General features: G+C 45.6%; 1 protein-coding gene across 13 annotated transcripts in view; it reads right to left on the bottom strand.

Moving 5' to 3' along the window:
- LOC139275001 (zinc finger protein 462-like) overlaps positions 1 to 12,419 on the bottom strand; it is a 189,675-nt gene extending 177,256 nt beyond the window's left edge. For all 13 annotated transcript variants that reach the window (XM_070891844.1, XM_070891846.1, XM_070891840.1 and 10 more), the window contains exon 1: positions 12,165 to 12,419. In XM_070891844.1, the coding sequence (XP_070747945.1) occupies positions 12,165 to 12,318 (154 nt within the window). In that variant the 5' untranslated portion in view covers positions 12,319 to 12,419. The remainder of the gene's footprint in view (positions 1 to 12,164) is intronic.
- Positions 12,420 to 21,202: the final 8,783 nt, after the last annotated feature.

Genomic DNA, 21,202 nt, shown 5'->3' with positions numbered 1-21,202 from the left:
CCTCCTGACAAAATGCTTGGAACATGGTCTTATCATAACCAACACCTTGTTCCGTCAGAGAGACAAGTACAAGGCCTCACAGCAACACCCTCGCTCTAAGCACTGGCATTTGCTAGACGACGTCATTGTCCGAGCGAGGGATCGCAAGGACATGTGCATCACCCGCATCATGATAGGAGCTGACGACTGCCGGACCGACCACCGCCTAATCCGTTCTGTCATTTCCATCAATGTAGCCCCAGAAGTGAAATGCTGCTGCAGGAAAATCAATGCCGGAGCACTCAAAGACCCTGCTAAGAAAGCCCTATTCAGCCAGCGCCTCACAACCAACTCGACGACTTCCAGTGAACTGGAGACGCAGAGTATCCACAGCACCTGGTCTGCCCTCAGAGTTTCAATAATTAGCACCTGTGAAGAGACGCTTGGTCACTCCACCAGGAAACATCAAGATTGGTTCGACGAGAACGACCAGGAGCTAATAAGCTGCAAGCGCAAAGCATTCTTGAACTGGAAACAGCAACACAACTCGAGAGCAAGAAAGCAGCTCCATAGACGTCTGAAGGCAGAGGTCCAACATAAAACTTGCGACCTAAAGAACATATGGTCGGTGGAAAAAACACAGGAGATTCAGCAACTAGGCAACAACCATGACGTGCGTGGATTCTTTAGCGCAGTCAAGACCACCTACGGCCCAAGCACCCAAGGTCCTACCCCACTGAGGGCAAAGAACGCAGAGGTACTCATCAAGGACAGAAAGGCAGTCAGTGCCCACTGGAAGGAGCACTTCGAAGATCTCCTGCGACCTGCCACCGTCTCAGCACAACCTTAGCCCAGCATGAGATTGAAAAGGCCATCCGACAATTGAAGAACAACAAGGCCTCAGGAGCAAATGGAATCCCCGTGAAGCACTAAAAGCATGGCGGAGAAGCACTATTGGTGTGAATCCATGAACTCATTTCTCTTATTTGGAAGGAGGAGAGTGTTGTGTATGGAGAAAGAGTCAAAATGTACACTGTGAGCTCAAAGTAAAGTGTGACCGTAGTCTTTTATTGCAGGTCCCCAGAGTGCCTCTCCAACCGGTGAAGCCTCCTTAAGTACCTGTGCTCCCAAGGGATTATGGGATCCTTTTGGACTCCAGGGGATGAGCCCTCTGGTGGTTGTACAGAGTAAATACAAGTTTACATATATAACAACACTTTCTCTCCCCTCCTCCCACCCCAAAGTCAATAGTGTAACTATTTACAATGTGAGTCGATCTGGGGCCCTTCTTGCCCTGGTTGATCCGTCTCGGTGTGAAAGCTGGTGTTGTTGAATCATTTGTTGGGCCCTCGCTGGGCTGCTGTGCAGCTGACCTTGCTGGGTTGCTGTGGATGATGGGTTCTTCTTTGTGGTCAACCATGGTGCCGGTGACCACTGGTGTGTATGTTGGGGGATCAAAAAAAGGTAGGGTCCAAGGTGGGTTGCTCAGGATAGTCCGTGAATCCGAGTTTGATTTGGTCCAAGTGTTTCCGGTGAATAAGTCCATTTGAAAGTTTGACCTGAAACACCCTGCTCCCCTCTTTGGCCACGACAGTGCCGGGAAGCCACTTGGGACCTTGCCCATAATTCAGTACAAATACAGGATCACTGATTTCAATCTCGCGTGACACATTTGCGCGATCATGATATGCACTTTGTTGAAGTCGCCTGCTCTCTACCTGTTCATGCAGATCAGGGTGAACTAACGAGAGCCTTGTATTAAGTGCTCTTTTCATGGGCAGTTCAGCAGGTAGGATCCCAGCAAGTGGTGTCTCGTGCGGTAGCTAAGCAGGACTCGGGATAGGCGAGTCTGCAGTGAGCCTTCAGTTACCCTCTTCAAGCCTTACTGATGGTTTGCACTGCTCTCTCTACCTGACCATTGGAAGCTAGTTTAAACGGAGCAGATGTGACATGTTTGATCCTGTTATGGATCATGAATTCTTTGAATTCAGCACTGGTAAAACATGGCCTGTTGTTACTCACCATGACATTGGGTAAGCCATGTGGAAATGTATTTTTATCCAAGCTGATACCATACGGTATTTGTGTGCCCTTTGCAATATATATATATCAAAATGGAGTCCTGGCCCTTCCAGAACTTTCTGCATTTGAGCAGTCAGCTTGCATAAACAGCTAAACCTGGTTTGAGATGGCTGATGGCCATCAGACAGCTAGGAGACAAGTCATGCTGAGACAAGTACCCCCCCCCCATGGTGCTTTCCTATTGTCTACACTACAGAAGTTCCATGTCACCCCACCCTTATCTTCTAGCCATTATCTCTTGCAGAGACCTCATCCATTTGATGCAAACAGATAAACTGACCAGGAAATTGAACTTTCCTGACACAATACAAGACAGGTGATAACCCATTACCTATGACTCATGGAGTAATGGCCTGGCTGGCCAACTGATAACCCTGACAAAAGGAAATATCTGGATACCATGTCAGGACCAGGATATAGTAATTAACTCTTTATCTGTATTCACTGACTGAGAGACAGAGCAATACACAGGGAGAGGCCATAACTTGGGTTTTACTGTATAAATATCTTGTTAAACTGAACCATTTCGGAGGTGTTCACTTAGCCCTTGACTGAGTGTAACCTGCCCCTTGCTAGCAAGTAAATTAAAGAAACTTCTACCGGAGCTGTAAGTGTCGGAGTCATTCTTTTCGGAGGTCGAGATTTCGACAGTTATAACTTGGAGGTTCCACCGAGATGCATACCCTCTGTCCTGTGAGTAAAACGGATACAGGCATAGTGCCTCTCCAGTGAAAGGCTTCAGTGGGCAAACAAGGTGAGCCTTTTGCTCACAAGAGGTTTCTTCACTGTTGAATCGCATATGTAATCTGTTGTCCACAGGGGAGGTACTGCAATCTACAAGACTCGGCATTTAAAAGCTAAAGGTATTTTTTATAACCATTTCTTTCTCAGCTCGCCAGCAGAAGAGAACAGGTTCTGGGAAAAAATCTCGAAACAGCCCGGGGAAGGTTTCAGTAGGTAAGGGAGTGCTAGTCGATCAAAAAGGGTTCCAGGTTCTTATGTGATATGATTTTTATTGTTTTTAATTCGGAAGGGGTTCTTATGTGATAAGACTAGAAAAAAAAAGAAAGCGCTAATCGATCAAAGAGTTTGGGTACGGAACCTTAAGTTTTATCAGTTTTTTATTAGGATAAGTTAAGAACTCGGTCTGTAGTGGCGTACAACGCAGACTGAGAATATTGTTTGTTGTCCTTGTTATACTGTTGTGTGCAATATCTTTGTGAGAGATTGCCATTAGAGAAACGGGAAGAGTCACTAGGGAAAGTTGTGATTCGGGAAAAAAAAACACAAGGATTGATTAAGAAAAGAAACAGTAACTGATTGATCAACTACGGTTGGTTCGTGCCAACATATCTCACACACCCAGACTGAGCCCGAATTAAGAGCCTTTTCAGGCCACGTAACGGCCAGGAGAAGTGGGCGTAGAGAACTCGGTTGGCCGAAAGGATTGTGAGATCAGAAACTGTGGAAAATCTTAATCATCCAGAATGGGTGCCGGAGCAAGTTAAAACACCACAAAAGGCACACCAGCCTATGTCATGCTCCAGAATTGTGGTCAGTCTTCAATTGACCGAAGAAACAAAAACCGGTAAAGTGGACTAAGGGTGAAAACAGGCCATTTCCACCCGATGGTTCATTTAATTTAGAGAGAACAACATGTCTAGAGGAGTGTCTTATAAACAGAGATCCAGGTAAAAGAGAAAAAAAAAGGAAAGTAATAGAAAAGGCCTGGGTTCCGATTCTTCAAGCCCATGTAAAATTAACGGAGGAAGTAAATCAAATGTAAAATAAAAAGAGAACCTGATAGTGACTTATGGATTCAAAAAAAAAATAAAGCTAGCAAAAAAAAAAGCTTTATTGAATGGAGAGAGACTTGTGAATGTCTTGTCTTTGAATGAGAGTGCGTGAATGTCTTGTCTTTGAATGAGAGCGCTTCTGTGTTTTTTTCCTTGCGTCTGGAAACCTGTTTGGAAAGGTTGTGGAGCTGCCTGTTTGTTTGAGCTCCACCCACTTTTTCAAACAAAGTGAAGTTTTTTAACCCTTCATAGTGTTGTCCTGTATGTGGGAAGTTTAAGACATTTTAAGTTAGAAGCGCAGGTGTGAATTTATTCGGATGAGAGGTTACGGAGCTAGGAAATGCACAAAGGATGGGTTTGTTGAGACATGGTCCCAGTGGTTAAACGTTGTAATGCCTTTTTTTAAAAAAAAAGCCTTTGTGGGTCTCTCGAGGTGCAGGCTGGGGGAGTACACTCTCATTGTCCTTGGTGTAAAATCTTGGTACAAAAGCTTCTAGCTCAGTAAGAGGATTTTTTTGGATAAAGAGTGGCAGTACAATATTTCAATTGGGATTTTGAGATATTTCAGGTGATCTCCTTGATCAACATTTTGGGTGTATTGGAAAAATCTTGGGTTTGGAAGCCTTTTAATAAGATTAGAAAACAAGTACTTTACATTCTGTGATCTGTGAATCACTATAAGCATAAATGAGAAGTCCGTGTAACACACAGATTCGTCCAGTTCAGAAGCCCACACAAATGGAGGTTTGTCCATGACCTACGAGCTGTGAATGAATCGACTATATTCTCACAATGCTTAAAGAAGGATTTGGAATGAAGTATCCCGGAATGCTTTCCAGAGTCTTAAGCAGCCCCTTACTTCAGCACCAGCCTTGGGATTACCAGATTACACTAAGCTATTCAACTTATTTGTGCATCACAAGTCGGGTTTTGCACAATCTGTTTTGACTCAGTTACATGGGGACAGGCAGCAACCGGTAGCATATTTCAGTATCCAACTAGACCCAGTGGCACACGGACTACCAGGATGTCTTCCTTCATTGGCAGCAGCTTATTATGCTACGCAACAGGCTCAGACAATAACTCTAAATCATCAGACCATTTTGTATATCCCACACTCTGTCGAAATTTTACTGACTAAATGTGCCACCCAACACCTAACCTCCGCAAGAACCACTAAATACGAGGTCGAACTGTTATCAAATCCGAACCTCATCAAAAGATGCACTACCTTAAATCCAGCCACTCTACTCCCCACAGAAGACGACGGCGAACCCCAGTCATGTGAAATGGTAACCGAATTAGTGACTAAACCACGTATCAATCTAACAGATGTACCAATGTGTAACCCTGATCTAGTGTACTATGTTGACGGATCAGCCTTACGAAATGATAGGGGCCAACCTAGAGCGGCTTATGCAATTGTAACTCAGTTTAATGTTGTCGAAACAGCCTCTCTTCCAGACTCCTTTTCAGCCCAACAAGCCGAATTGTTTGCGTTAACTCGAGCCTGTATTCTGGCTGAAGGACACACAGTTAATATCTACACTGACTCCAGCTTTCATTCACAGATAAAGGAAGCCCAAGTCAAGCCAGCGGAAGGGAAGTGTCATAACCTGGAGCCAGGGGAATTCGTTTACATCAAGATTTTTAAAAGAAAAAGCAGTCTACAGCCAAGATTCGAAGGACCATACCAGGTCTTGCTGGCGACCAATACTGCAATCAAGGTAAAGGAAAGACCAACATGGATCCACGCATCCCATTGCAAACGGGCACCCGACCAGGAGGAAGGGAAGAAGGAACCAGAGGAACAGAAAAAGGAAGACTGAATAAGGAACTGTATGGACTATGGGGACTGATGGTGCTGGGCTTGACAGGGATTTACTTTACATTATTGATTGCACTAGGGGTACAGACCCGCCACCGAAGGGAATTGCACGTAAACGTATTTATGGCACTGAGTCATAGGTATGCTCAAGAAAGAAACTTGTCGAGTTGTTGGATATGTTCCCAGGTACCTGTCCACTCCAGGGGGGGTATTCCCCTGAGATCTGTCCCCTTTAACGAATCAGAAATGGTAGAATGGTTGACAGTACAAAATAGGACAAAACTAACTAAGGGGCCAGAAACGAAGGAGCAGACAGAATGGAGGTCGGCAGGGTATAAACTTACAGCCTTCCAGGGATGGTACCAGCCCAATGATGATAATAACCATCAGCCTCCCTTCCTAAGCATTACTCCCAGAATAGGAAATCCTGAAGGTATAATATGCCTAGTGAGTAATGAGACTAAAGGACCAGAAATGGGACGCAGCAAGTGTTCCCAAATGATTAAATGGCAAGCCACAACTAATCCCACCAAGAGTAAGATAGCAACCGTTGGCTGGACAACGGTCCATAACAAAGCCCCAGGTGAAGGGTGGGCAGGAGAGACCACTCGAGTAGGGACAGTGCGAAAGGACCAGGAGCTGATGTCCTATAATTGCACCTACTTTATTTGTGGCCATAAAGCCTACCCATGGTTACCAGCCAACTGGACAGGGTCCTGTTACTTAGGATATGTGGTACCCCTTATCAGATCAGTAAGGACTCTAAGGGAGGCCTATGGAAGTCATAGATTTAAACGGGATTTGACGTGTCTAAATGGAATATTCAAGGTAATGGTGCCACCCTATGGAATAGCATCGACCGAATGGCAGTTACGGGAACTGGCTAACTTAGTGGAGTCAGTAGCCAACCGCAACTTCCCAAGCCTTTGAAGGGATAAATGACGAAATGGTAGCTATTCGAACAGTGGCTCTCCAAAATCGTATGGCCTTAGATTATCTCATAGCTAAGGAGGGAGGAACATGCGCATTAATAGGTGAAGAATGCTGTACGTTTTCCCAGATAAATCAGAAGATATCGTCAGTCTAGCTGAAAACATCAGGAAAAAGGTAATAGAGTATAAACAGACAGTTGGCCAGGACGGTATCACCTTGTGGGGTTGGGCATCGGGATGGTTGGGAGCCCTGGGGAAATCTGTGGTACAGGGTTTGATCATATTCCTGCTGATAGTCTTCGCCCTGTATCTATTATTTGTCATCGTTAAGTGTTGCTGTGCCAGGGTGGGAGAAACTATGATACCTACCGAGACCACGGCTAGAGTTATGGTAGCAACAACTGCTGAGGGCTCTTGTGTGGAAATGGAAATGGAGAGACTGTACAAGATCAGAATGGATTAAGTTGTCCTTGTGAAGGACAAAATGGGGGAATGTAGAAATGTATTTTTGTCTCAGCTGATACCATACGGTATTTGTGTGCCCTTTGCAATATATATATATATCAAAATGGAGTCCTGGCCCTTCCAGAACTTTCTGCATTTGAGCAGTCAGCTTGCATAAACAGCTAAACCTGGTTTGAGATGGCTGATGGCCATCAGACAGCTAGGAGACAAGTCATGCTGAGACAAGTACCCCCCCCCATGGTGCTTTCCTATTGTCTACACTACAGAAGTTCCATGTCACCCCACCCTTATCTTCTAGCCATTATCTCTTGCAGAGACCTCATCTATTTGATGCAAACAGGTAAACTGACCAGGAAATTGAACTTTCCTGACACAATACAAGACAGATGATAGCCCAGGCTTGTCCAGGATTTGATCTGCCGAGCAATTGCTCACTCTCAAATGCTTCCATAACCATAGCTGGATCTGCGGGCTGCACCATTTCCACCCCCATGGTGGGCAATGGCAGCCTAAGAGCACAGCGCAATTTTCTGTGCCTGGCCTGTGGTGGATGGCGCAGTTGTATGCGGACAACTTGAGCGCCCATCTCTGAATACGGGTCGATGTGTTGGTATTTATCCCTTTACTCTCGGAAAACAGGGATACAAGTGGCTTATGGTCAGTTTCCAAATCGAATTTTAGCCCAAACAGGTATTGATGCATTTTCTTTACCTCAGACACACGCTAACGCTTCTTTCTCAATCATGCTGTAGGCTCTCAGCCTTAGGCAGACTCCTCGATGCATAAGCAACCGGTTGCAGTTTCCCAAAATCATTAGCTTGCTGCAATACACACACCCGATGCCATATGATGACGCATCACATGTTAGTACCAAGCGCTTACATGGATCATACAACACAAGCAATTTGTTTGAGCATAACAATTTTCTCGCTTTTACAAAGGCATTTTCTTGGCTTTTGCCCTAAACCCATTCGTCCCCTTTTCAAAGTAAGACATGCAATGGTTCGAACAGTGTGCTGAGACCCGGTAAGAAGTTATCAAAGTAGTTCAGGAGTCCCAGAAACGACCGCAGCTCCGTCACGTTCTGTGGCTTCGGTGCATTCTCGACTGCCTCCGTCTTCGCGTTGGTGGGCCTGATGCCGTCCGCCGCAATCCTCGTTCCCAGGAACTCCACTTCAGGCGCCAGGAAAATGCACTTCGAGCGTTTTAACCTGAGCCCCACGCGGTTGAGTCGACGAAGAACCTCCTCCAGGTTCTGCAGATGCTCGACTGTGTTCCCACCTGTGACCAAGATGTCGTCCTGGAAGACCATGGTGTGCGGGATCGACTTCAGTAAGCTTTCCATGTTTCTCTGGAATATCGCCTATGCCGATCGTATTCCAAACGGGCATCTGTTATAAACAAAAAGACCTTTTGTGCGTGTTGATGCAGATGATTCCGCCAGTTCCTGTGTTCATGTAGGCTGAAGTCAGATCCAGCTCCGTGAACGTCTTTCCTCCCGCCAGTGTTGCAAGGAGGTCATCGGCCTTTGGTAGTGGGTATCGGTCCTGCAGGGAGAAACGATTGTTACTTATTTTGTAATCGCCACAGATTCTGACGGTACCGTCTCCCTCAAGGACAGGCCCACTCGTTGAACTCAATCGGGGAAATGATGCCCTCTCTTTGCAGCCGGTCTAGCTCAATCTCTACCCCTTCTCTCATCATGTACTGTACTGCTCTCGCCTTGTGATGGATGGGTCGCGCCCCCGGAAATAGGTGGATCTGCACTTTTGCTCCTTGGAATTTCCCGATGCCTGGTTCGAACAGCGAAGGAAATTTGTTTAAGACCTGGGCACACGAAGTGTCGTCAGCGGGCGATAGTGCTCGGACGTCGTCCCAGTTCCAGCGTATCTTTCCCAGCCAGCTCTTGCCGAGCAGCGTGGGACCATCGCCCGGTACCACCCAGAGTGGCAGCTTGTGCACCGCTCCATCATAGGAGACCTTTACGGTAACACTGCCGATTACAGGAATTAATTCTTTTGTGCAAGTTCTTAGTTTCGTGTGAACTGGAGTGGCCTTGAGGCCTTGTTGCACCACAACCTTTCAAAGGTCTTTTTGCCCATGATGGACTGGCTCGCACCTGTGTCCAGCTCCATTGACACCGGGAGTCCATTTAGTTCAACATTCAGCATTATCGGGGGACAATTCGTGGTGAATGTGTGCACCCCATGTAGCTCTGCCTCCTCGATCTGAGGCTCTGGTTTGTCATGATCCTCCGTGGATTTGTCCTCCTCTGCAACATGGTGGTTTGCAGGTTGTAACAGGCTTTGCAGCTCGCCTGCACACTCGGAGGTGTCCCACTGTTCCACAGCCCTTGCAAACGTACTCTTTGAATCGGCATGAATGGAAACGATGATCACCTCTGCAGCGCCAACAAGGTGTTAATGGCCTTGCATTCATCACTCTTGATGGTGGACTCAGACATCTGTGGACATGCAGCTGCAGGCATGTGTAACCTGTCCTGTACGTTGCGATTCGAAAACAACATCACTTTGTTCACAGTACTTGTAGCAGCACTGTGTGCTGAGAGATTTGCTTTGTTTTCTCACTGGTGGCAATGATAGCCTGGGCTATCGCTATGGCCTTACTCAAGGTTGGAGTCTCTGTAGTCAAAAGTTTGCGAAGTATGGTTTCGTGGCCAATGCCAAGTACGAAAAAGTCTGAGCATGTGCTCCAAATTCGCAATGTCCTGCAAGGTGTCTTAGCTTGGTGACATAACTCACCACTTCCTGGCTTTCAGACCTTTTGTAGGTGTAGAACCGGTACCTCGCCATCAGAGCACTTTCCTTCGGATTCAAATGCTCTCAGACCAGTGTGCACAAATCGTCGTATGATTTCTCCGTGGGTTTCGCTGGAGTGAGTAGATTCTTCATGAGGCCATACTTTGGTGCCCCATAGACGGTGAGGAGGATCGCCCTTCGTTTGGCAGCGCTCTCTTCCCCATCTAGCTCGTTGGCCAAGAAGTATTGGTCAAGTCGCTCCACAAAAGTTTCCCAATCATCTCCCTCCGAAAATTTCTCCAGGATGCCCACTGTTCTCTGCATCTTTGGGTTCGCTATCTGTATCTCGTCGCGAGTTGGTGTATGGAGAAAGAGTCAAACAGTACACTGTGAGCTCACAGTAAAATGTGACCATAGTCTTTTATTTCCAGAGTGCCTCTCCAACCTGTTAAGCCTCCTTAAATACCTGTGCTCCCAAGGGATTGTGGGATCCCTTGGACTCCAGGGGATAAGCTCTCTGGTGGCTATACAGAGTAAATAAAAGTTTACATATATAACAGAGCATGCCGGGGATCTCAGACGCTGTAATCGTGACCATCAAGAAAGGTGACAAGTTCGATTACAGTAATTAGAGGAGTTTCCTTGCTGTCTGCCACAGGGAACGTCATCGTAAGAATCCTCCTCAATCGCCTTCTCCCAGTGGCTGAAGAGCCCCTCCCAGAGTCGCAATGCAGATTCCGCCCACTAAAGGAGCACAATGGACATGATCTTCATTGCGTGTCAAATTCAAGAGAAATGGAGGGAGCAGCACTAACCCCTGTACATGGCCTTCTTTAATCTCACCAAGGCCTTCGACACGGTCGATCGTGAGGGATTATGGAGTGTCTTCCTCAAATTCGGCTGCCCTCAAAATTTCATTTCCATCCTTCACCTGCTTCACTATGACATGCAAGCCCTGATCCTGACCAACTGATCCACCACAGATCCAATACACTTGCGGACCGGGGTCAAGCAAGGCTGTGTCATCGCACCAACGCTCTTCTCAATCTAACTTGCTGCAATGCTCCATCTCACCCTCAATAAGCTCCCCGCTGGAATAGAGCTAATCTACAGAACAAACAGGAAATTATTCTACCTCCGTCGTCTCGAGTCGAGATCCAAGGTCGTCCTATCCTCTGTCATTGAATTACAGTATGCAGATGACGCTCGAGTTTGTGCACACTCTGAGGTTGAACAGCGTGGACTATATCCTCAGGAGCCTACGGTCAACAAGGGCAGACGTCGATGACAAAGTCCAACAGCGCCTTCAGTGTGCCAGTGCAGCCTTCGGTCGCCTGAGGAAGGTGGTGTTTGAAGACCAGGACCTCAAACCCGGCACCAAGCTCATGGTCTACAAAGCAGTAGCGATACCCACCCTCCTATATGTCTCAGAGACATGGATTATGTACAGCAGGCACCTCAAAGCGCTGGAGAGGTACCACCAACGCTGCCCCCGCAAGATTCTGCAAATCCATTGGTAGGATAGGCGCACTAATGTCAGTATTCTCACTCAGGCCAACAACCCCAGCATTGAAGCATTGACCACGCTCGATCAGCTCTGATGGACAGGCCACATTGTCCGCATGCTCGATACTAGACTTCCAAAACAAGCGCTCTACTCAGAGCTCCGACACGGCACGCAAGTCCCAGGTGGGCAGAGAAAATGCTTCAAGGAAACCCTCAAAGCCTCCTTGAAAAAGTCAACATCCCCACCGACACCTGGGAATCCCTGGTCCAAGACCGCTCAAAATGGAGAAACATCCGGGAAGGCACCGAACACCTTGAGTCTCTTCGCCAGGAGCACGTGGAAGCTAAGCGCAAACAGCGGAAGGAGCACACGACAACCCAAGCAGCCACCCACCCGTCCCTCCAACCATCGACTACCCCACACCTGTGACAGGGACTGTAGATCCCGCATTGGACTCAGTCACCCGAGAACTCATTAGTGTGGAAGCAAGTCATGCTCGACTCTGAGAGACTGCTTAAGTAGAAGACAACTCAGGACCCAGATGCAATAATTAACAATATAAAATTCTTGATAGTAGCTTTTGTTTTAAGAGTCAAATTTATTACCTTATACTGAGTAATGGGCAAGACATGCACTTCAACAATCACTCGCATTTATATAAAGCTTTTAATCAAGTAACGGCTGCCATTATAAAAGATGAAAAAATTCAAACAAATTATCTGGTTAAAGATATCCATCCATGAGGTTTAAACTCTCAACCCAGCAGTCCTTTGCAGAGCTTTAAATATGAAATACTTAATTGGAAGAGGACCTTACTTTTGTGCTCCAGAATGTGATTGATCAGCCTGCTTTTGTGCTTGGTGTAGTAGAGGCACACAGGACAATGCAATACTCCAGATTTCTCCTCAGTTGAAGCTAGGCCAAAATCTTCCTTAATGAGAAGAGTGTTCTCATTTTCACTCCCCGTCATACCACAATTTTCTTCAAAAGGTGTCTTTATCCATCTTCTTTGTAGAACAACTCTGATCACTGACTGTGAGTTCACATTCTCAGCATGCAGAAGTAAGGGCATTTCTGGTAATAAATCAAAGAAGAAAATAAAGAGGAATCTTGCAATGTTCTTCTCAGACAGCAACACAATGTAAGTAAAACTGACTTGTCCTAATTTTTATTTTCTAAACTTTTCAAATATTACATTTTGAAAAATAGCCCAAGCATTTTGCCAGGTAGATGCTGAAGAAATTTTAAAAGATGGGCCAAGTAGAAGTAAATTATAATACTTAAAAATTGAGACAAAAAAGAACTCAGAAACCATAACTAACAAAAAAGCAGAGGAGAAAGAAAAACTACTGGAGCTAGGAAAAGATCACAAGACTGAACCAGATTCTATATCTTGGAAAGATTCCGGCAACTAAAATATCAAAGAGAAAACGCCATCATCGGAAGGCCAAGTATCAGTATGGCCTTGCCATAAAAACATACACTTACAAGCTACCTTGTGTTCAGCAAGAACCAATGCAGTCATGTGCTCTGTTTTTTTTGGAGCAGGCTGCTCTTTTTGGCCTAAATTGAAAAACCAGAGTTTCCCCAATCAATTTGCACCAGTGTAACTCAGTTAGTTACAATTTTTTTTAGGTCAGTTTTTTTTCAGCCAAAGGGGGCGTAACCAGCCACCAGCGCCAATTCTGGTCATTTATGGAAGTTTGGCCAGCTGAGAGTTACTCCAGTTCTCCAGAAAACCCTTGGAGAGTTAAATAAATTGTCACAAATAAGAAAATCGGGGGGGGGAAGAAAGGGAGAGAGAGAGAGAGAGAGAGAGAGAGAGAGAGAGAGAGAGAGAGAGAGAGGACACCAAGGACCGAACCGGCAAGCCCTTCGGGCGGGGTTGGAGATAAGTTGCTGTTGTGTGTTTTTCAATTCTTTTAATGTGTTGGGAGCTGGCTGTATGCTTCACTTTGCAGCCTCAACTCGCATTGTGTCCCTGGTTACTGTGGCAGCCCAATTTTTTTGGCGCAGATCAAAGCTCCACTCCCAAAACTAAAGGACAGGTTAGGCCACGCCAAAAAGAAGAAATCCAACGGGGAAAACATCGAACATTTTTTTTTGCCGTACTTGGGGCCCCCATAAAATCGGGCATAACTCTTCAAGTACGCCAAAAAAAGCTTTGGGGAAAATGGAGCCCACAATAAGGAAACATAGGTTAACCAAGGCTGCTAAGACCAGTCTGGTTAATAGGTTCACACTCCCTGCAGCCAAGCTCCCTATTCCATGAAAAAGCTAGTGACCGCAGCTACAGCCTAGTTAATATGTTATTCTATAACTCAACAAGTGGAGAGCGTCAGTCGCACTCTGACCTGACGATTTAGGATAATAGAGATCATGTGGACCAATGTGCAAGGATGTTCTGTTTATTTGGTAGGGGGTAACAGCATATGAACAAATATGGAAAAAGGGCAGATACCAGCTTAGGATATGCATAGAATGTCTGAGGGTTGTAATCAAGTGAGAGAAACCTCATTTGTTCCTAGAAATAGAAGCGAGATTCCCCCTCAGTTGAAGCCAGGCTAAAATCTTCCTTAAAAAGTGTATTCTCTTTTAAAGAGGCTTCTTGGAGACCTAACCGTTATATGCTACGCATTTCCTACCCTTGATGACATCAGCCATTTGTGTGGTGCCACATGTATATGGTCTCCCTTCCATATCTGCATATAAACAATTGAAAAGAGTCTTCAGAGAACAAATGCAACTTATTTGTGCAACCCTAATCTTAGTCTGCATTCCTATGACCCCTATCCTCTCCAAACTACTCATGCTCCCAGTGCCCCAGCATGTTGCTTTCAAGGTTCTGTCCATGACCTTGGCCCACTCTACTGGAGTGTCCTCTTCCTGCTTTATGTCCCCACGGTACGCTTCGCTCTTCTAACCCATATAGGGCTACATCTCTAAATGGTTTATTTTTATTCTCCTGCACCATTTCCAGGATCAATCCTTAGCCCCTTCCTTTTCTTTTCATTCTCAGGATATGGACATCGCTGGCAAGGCCAGCAGTTATTTATTCATTTTTTTAAAAATTCGTAGCCAATCTTTCCAATTCTTTGTCAAATCACAAACGCCAGAGGTCACCTTGCACACATCAAGGATCACTCTGCGCCAATGCTCTTAGCCAAAAGGCCGAGAGCCACTGCACCGTTCCTGAAAGTACTGCAATACCAGGTTCGTGCCATGTAGGTGGATGGGTCAGGCCCCCCCACACACCTCCGTGGAGGTGGATGGGTCAAACCACCCCACCCACCTCTTATTTCAGTTATTGCCCAGACCTCGTTAGCCTGATAGTGGGACTATTTCAGAGAGCAGTTAGAGACAACCACATTGGTGTGGGACTGGAGTCACATATAGGTCAGACCGGCAATGATGGAAAGTTTTCTTCCCTGAAGATAATTCGTGAACCAGTTCGATTTTATGACAATTCTCAATATTAGACGAGATAAATATCGAGAGAGAGGAAGTATTAAAGGGCTTATCAGCTTTGAAAGTGGATAAATCCCCAGGCCTGGATGAAATGTATCACAGGCTGTTGAGAAGCAAAAGAAGAAATAACAGAGGCTCTGACAATCATTTTCCAGTCCTCCCTGGCTACAGGTGTGGTGCCAAAGGAATGGAGGACTGCTAATGTTGTACCTTTGTTTAAAAAGGGAGAAAGGGATAGACCGAGTAATTACAGGCCAGTCAGCTTAACCTCAATTGTGGGAAAATTACTGGAAAAAATCCTGAGAAACAGGATAAATCTTCATTTGGAAAGACATGGATTAATCAAGGACAGTCAGCATGGATTTGTTAACAGAAGGTCGTGCGTGACTAACTTGACTCCATTTTTCGAGGAGGTAACCAGGAGGGTCGATGAGAGCAGTGCGTATGATGCAGTGTATATGGATTTTAGCAAAGCTTTTGATAAGGTCCCACATGGCAAACTGGTCACGAAAGTAAAAGTCCATGGGATCTAGGGCAAAGTGGCAAGTTGGATCCAAAATTGGCTCAGAGGCAGGAAGCAAAGGGTAATGGTTGATGGGTGTTTTTGGGAAGGTTTAAAAAGGCAAGGGAATACACATTAAAAAGTACGACACTGAAAAGTGTAGAGGAACAAAGGGACCTAGGAGTGCAGATCTACAGATCCCTGAAGGTAGGTCAAGTAGATAAGATGGTTAAGGCGGCATGTGGAATACTTGCCTTTATTAGTCGAGGCATGGAATATAAGAGCAAGGACGTTATGCTTGAACTGTATAAAACACTGGTTAGGCCGCAGCTGGAGTACTGTGTGCAGCTCTGGTCACCACATTACAGGAAAGATGTGATTGCACTGGAGAGGGTGCAGAGGAGAATTACAAGAATGTTGCCTGGACTGGAGAATTTTGGCTATGAGGAAAGATTGGAGATGCTGGCTCTGTTTTCTTTGGAACAGAGGAGGCTGAGGGGAGACCTGATTGAGGTGTATAAAATTATGAGGGGCCTGGATAGAAAGGACCTGTTTCCCTTGGCAGAGGGGTCAACAACCAGGGGGCATAGATTTATTAATAATAAATTTATATAGCACCTTCAATGTAGTAAAACGTTCCAAAGCACATCACAGCAGTGTTACAAGACAAAACAGATAAATTTGACACCGAACCACAAGTAATGAAGGCAGATGATCAAATGCTTGGTTAAAGAGGTAGGCTTTAAGCAGTGTCGTAGAGGAGGAAAGAGAGGTAGAGAGGTTTAGGGAGGGAGATCCAAACAGCTGAATGCATGGCCATCGATGGTTGAGCAGTTATAATGAGGGATGTTCAAGAGGGTAGAATTTGAGGGGCGCAGACATTTTGTGGGGTTGAGAGGCTGAAAAAGATTACAGAGATAGGGAGGGATTTGTAAACAAGGATGAGAATTTTGAAATCGAGGCATCGTTTAATTGGGAGCCAATGTAGATCAGAAAGCAAAGGGGTGATGGGTGATCGTGACTTGGTGCGACTCAGGACACAGGCTGCTGAGTTTTGGATAACCTCACGTTTACATAGTGTAGCATAGAAACATAGAAAATAGGTGCAGGAGTAGGCCATTCGGCCCTTCGAGCCTGCACCACCATTCAATAAGATCATGGCTGATCATTCACCTCAGTACCCCTTTCCTGCTTTCTCTCCATACCCCTTGATCCATTTAGCCATAAGGCTATATCTAACTCCCTCTTGAATATATCTAATGAACTGGCATCAACAACTCTGCGGTAGACAATGCCACAGGTTCACAATTCTGAGTGAAGAGGTTTCTCCTCATCTCGGTCCTAAATGGTTTACCTCTTATCCTTAGACTGTGACCCCAGGTTCTGGACTTCCCCAACATCGGGAACATTCTTCTTGCATCTAACCTGTCCAGTCCAGTCAGAATTGTGTGTGTTTCTATGAGATTCCTTCTCATTCTTCGAAACTCCAGTGAATAGAGGCCCAGTCGATCCAGTCTCTTCTCATGTCAGTCCTGCCATCCCAGGAATCAGTCTGGTGAACCTTCGCTGCACTCCCTCAATAGCAAGAACGTCCTTCCTCAGATTAGACAACCAAAACTGAACACAATATTCCAGGTGAGGCCTCACCAAGGCCCTGTACAACTGCAGTAAGACCCCCCTGCTCCTATACTCAAATCCCCTAGCTATGAAGGCCAACATACCATTTGTCTTCTTCACCGCCTGCTGAACCTGCATGCCAACTTTCAATAACTGATGTACCATGGCACCCAGGTCTCGTTGCACCTCCCCTTTTCCTAATCTGCCACCATTCAGATAATAATCTGCCTTCATGTTTTTGCCACCAAAGTGGATAACCTCAGTTATCCACATTATACTGCATCTGCCATGCATTTTCCCACTCACCTAACCTGTCCAAGTCACCCTGCAGCCTCTTAGTATCCTCCTCACAGCTCACACCGCCACCCAGCTTAGTGTCATCTGCAAACTTGGAGATATTACACTCAATTCCTTCATCTAAATCATTGATGTATATTGTAAATAGCTGGGGTCCCAGCACTGAGCCCTGTGGTACCCCACTAGTCACTGTCCGTCATTCTGAAAAGGACCCGTTTATCCCGACACTCTTCTTCCTGTCTGCCAACCAGTTCTCTATCCACGTCAATACATTACCCCCAATACCGTGCGCTTTAATTTTGCACAACAATCTCTTGTGTGAGACCTTGTCAAAAGCTTTTTGAAAGTCCAAATACACCACATCCATTGGTTCTCCCTTGTCCACTCTACTAATTACATCCTCAAAAATCTCTAGATTTGTCGTCAAGCATGATTTCCCTTTCATATATCCGTGCTGACTTGGACCGATCCTGTCTCTGTTTTCCAAATACGCTGCTATTTCATCTTTAATAATTGATTCCAACATTTTCCCCACCACTGTTGTCAGGCTAACCGGTCTATAATTCCCCGTTTTCTCTCTCCCTACTTTTTTAAAAAGTGGTGTGACATTAGCTACCCTCCAGTCCATAGGAACTGATCCAGATTTGATAGACTGTTGGAAAATAATCACCAATGCATCAACTATTTCTAAGGCCACTTCCTTAAGTACTCTGGGATGCAGACTATCAAGCCCTGGGGTTTATTGGCCTTCAATCCCATCAATAGAATGTGGTAGGCTAACCAGGAATGAGTTGGAGTAGTCAGGTCTAGAGGTAATAAAGGTATGAATGAGGGTTTCAACAGCAGATGAGCTGAGGCAGGGATGGAGGCGGGCAATGTTACGGAGATGGAAAAAGGCGGTTTTAGTTATGCCGCAGATATGAAACTCATTTCAGGGTTAAATGTGATACCGAGGTTGCAATTAGTCTTGTTCACTCTCAGATTGATGAAAGGGAGAAGGATGGAGTCAGTGGTTAGGGAAGCAGTTTGTGGCGGGGACCAAAGATAATGGCTTCGGTATTCCCAATATTTAATTGGAGAAAATTTCTGCTCATCCAGTACAGGATGTCGGACAAGCAATCTGACAAGTTAGATACCAAGCAGGGGTCGATAGAAGTGGTGGAGAGGTTAAGCTGGGTGTCATCAGTGTACATGTGGAAATTGACTCCGTGTTTTCGGATATCGCCAAGGCAGCATATCGATGAGAAATAAGAGGGGGCCATGGACAGATCCTTGGGGGACACCAGAGATAACGATGTGAGAGTGGGAAGAGAAGCTATTGCAGAAGATTTTCTGGCTACGATTAGATAGCTAAGAATGGAACCAGGCACGTGCTTTCCCACCTAGATTTAAAGTAATTGGGGGGAAGATTTAGAGGAGATCTGAGGGGAAATTTCTTCACCCAGAGTGGTGGGGGTCTGGAACTCACTGCCTGAAAGGGTGGGAGAGGCAGAAACCCTCAACACATTTAAAAAATACTTGGATGTGCACTTAAATTGCCGTAACCTGCAGGGCTACAGACCAAGGGCTGGAAAGTGGGATTAGACTGGATAACTCTTGGTCAGCCGGCACGGACATGATGGGTCGAAATCGCCTCCTTCCATGCTGTAAATTTCAATGATTCTATGAATTCAACAGCTTTATAGTGACATCTACGGATATCAGTTTAAAAAAAAACTTAATTCAATTCTCAAACTGCCATGATGGAATTTGAACTTGCGTTCACTGGATTATTAGTTCAGGCGTCTGGATTACTAGTCCTATCTACATGCAGTCCCTCAGCGACATCATCTGCAGGCAAAGAAACAACTTTCACCTTTTACACTGAGGACTCCAGCTCTCCCTCTTCAGCACCGAGCTCTCAACTGCATCCGTGCTGCCAAACAACTTTCTCTAGCTCAGGAAGAGATAAGCCATGACAACAAGACCCCTTGTATAAACTGTGTTCTGTTGAATACTCCATGCCTCTCTTTGACCACTCTCATGTTGACTATTTCCAATCTTGGCATCTTGTTCAATGTTGAGCTAAGTTGTAACCCTCATTTCCCATTCAACATCAAAATAGCTTCATCATCATATGCAGTCCCTCGAAGTTGAGGAAGACTTGCTTCCACTCTAAAAGTGAGTTGTCAGGTGACTGAACAGTCCAATATGGGAATTACAGTCCCGGTCACAGGTGGGACAGACAGTCATTGAAGGAAAGGGAGGATGGGACTGATTTGCCGCACGCTCCTTCCTCTGCCTGCACTTGATTTCTGCATGCTCTCAACGGCGAAACTCTAGGTACTCCATGCCCTCCTGGATGCTCTTCTTCCACTTAAGCCGGTCTTTGGCCAAGGACTCCCAGGTGTCAGTGGGGATGTTACATTTTATCAAGGAGGTTTTGAGGGTGAAACGTTTCCTCTGCCCACCTAGGGCTCACTTGCCATGTCGGAAGTCCCGAGTAGAGCGATTGCTTTGGGGTCTTGTCAGGCATGCGAACAATGCCAACGGAGCTGATCAAGTGCGGTCAGTGCTTCGATGCTGGGAATGTTGGCCTGATCGGGAACACTGACTGTGCGTCTGTCCTCCCAGGGGATTTGCAGGATCTTGGAGACATCGTTGGTGGTATTTTTCCAGTGATTTGAGGTGTCTACATCTTACAAAACAGCTTACATCCACCTTGGCAACATTGTCCACTTTCACCCCTACATCACCGAAATCATTACAGATGCTTTTGTCACCTTCAAACTCTATTACCCAACACTATCCTTGCTGGCCTACCATCACCCACCTTGCATAAACACTAATTTGTCCAAACTCTGCCCCACTCACCGATGTCTTTGCTGACCTACACTGGCTCCTTGTTCCTCAGCTTATTAAATTCAAAATCCTTCTCCATCCATTTCATGCCTTTTCCTCAACCCTAAAATATCTTCAATCTCCCAAACTCTAATTTTCTCCTGAACGCTCAGTTCTTGGCTCCAGCCTTCTGTTCATCCACCCACCACCCCACCCCCCCCCCCCCCCCCGCCTCCCCCCACCACTCTCTTTGCCCCTCCACTGATGGCAGGGCTTGGTCTTACTTTCTGGAACTCCTTGCCTAAACAGATCTGTTTTCCCCAACTCTTTCTACACCTTTAAAATCTCCTTAAAACAAATTTATTCTGCCAAGCTTTCAGTTGCGTGCCTTAATCATTCACTTCCTGGCTCAATGTCTAGTTTTGTTGTTACTTATTGTATTAAGCATCTTGGAAGATTTTACATTAAAGAAGCTATACAAGTGCACATTTGTTCTTGTTGTAGTAGTAACACAGGATGTCATCACTTCCTCTGCTCTACCAATGGCAACTGCTTTTTCAGCTACTATATTTCTGGCCTCTAATTCTTTACCCAGTTCATCTCGCCTCTTCACCATGGTTTGATACCCCATCCGAGCCTCTCCATTCCATTTCCACACCACCAATTTAGCACTCAGTCTAGAAACACTCCGTGTAGGACCACTCTGTGCAGCCCACTCTGATTATAGCCTATAGATATAGCTAATCTGTTGATCATATTGCTTTTATGAGCCACAGACTACCATTTTGGATTATTGCTTCAAAAGGCACACAGAAGGTACAGAATCAGATGAAATCATACCATATTTCTGGAATTATAGAAGCCTCCCCTTCCCTGAATGTTTCCTTGGTAAAATCTTAATTGTCTGTAAGCACTTTTGTCACTCATCCTGAAACTGTCCTGGGAAGATCTGAGGATTGTCCATTATATGGGGGGGGGGGCACATTCTTCCACGATATCTATAACACATGCATCTAGTAGAAACTTCAGTCACATGGTGTGAAAGTCAGATATGCCTCCCTCTACCTCTGGAGCCCGCTGTTGTAGTTGAAGATGTTGAGGAAGGGGTCATGAGGGGCAGCAGAATTTTTCATTTTCTGGGTTTTGCTGA

This window comes from Pristiophorus japonicus, chromosome 10 (assembly GCF_044704955.1).
Source record: "Pristiophorus japonicus isolate sPriJap1 chromosome 10, sPriJap1.hap1, whole genome shotgun sequence".
NCBI classification, from domain to species: domain Eukaryota; kingdom Metazoa; phylum Chordata; class Chondrichthyes; family Pristiophoridae; genus Pristiophorus; species Pristiophorus japonicus.
Note: the sequence above shows the minus strand (reverse complement) of the source record. Positions and strands in the feature narration are given on the sequence as shown.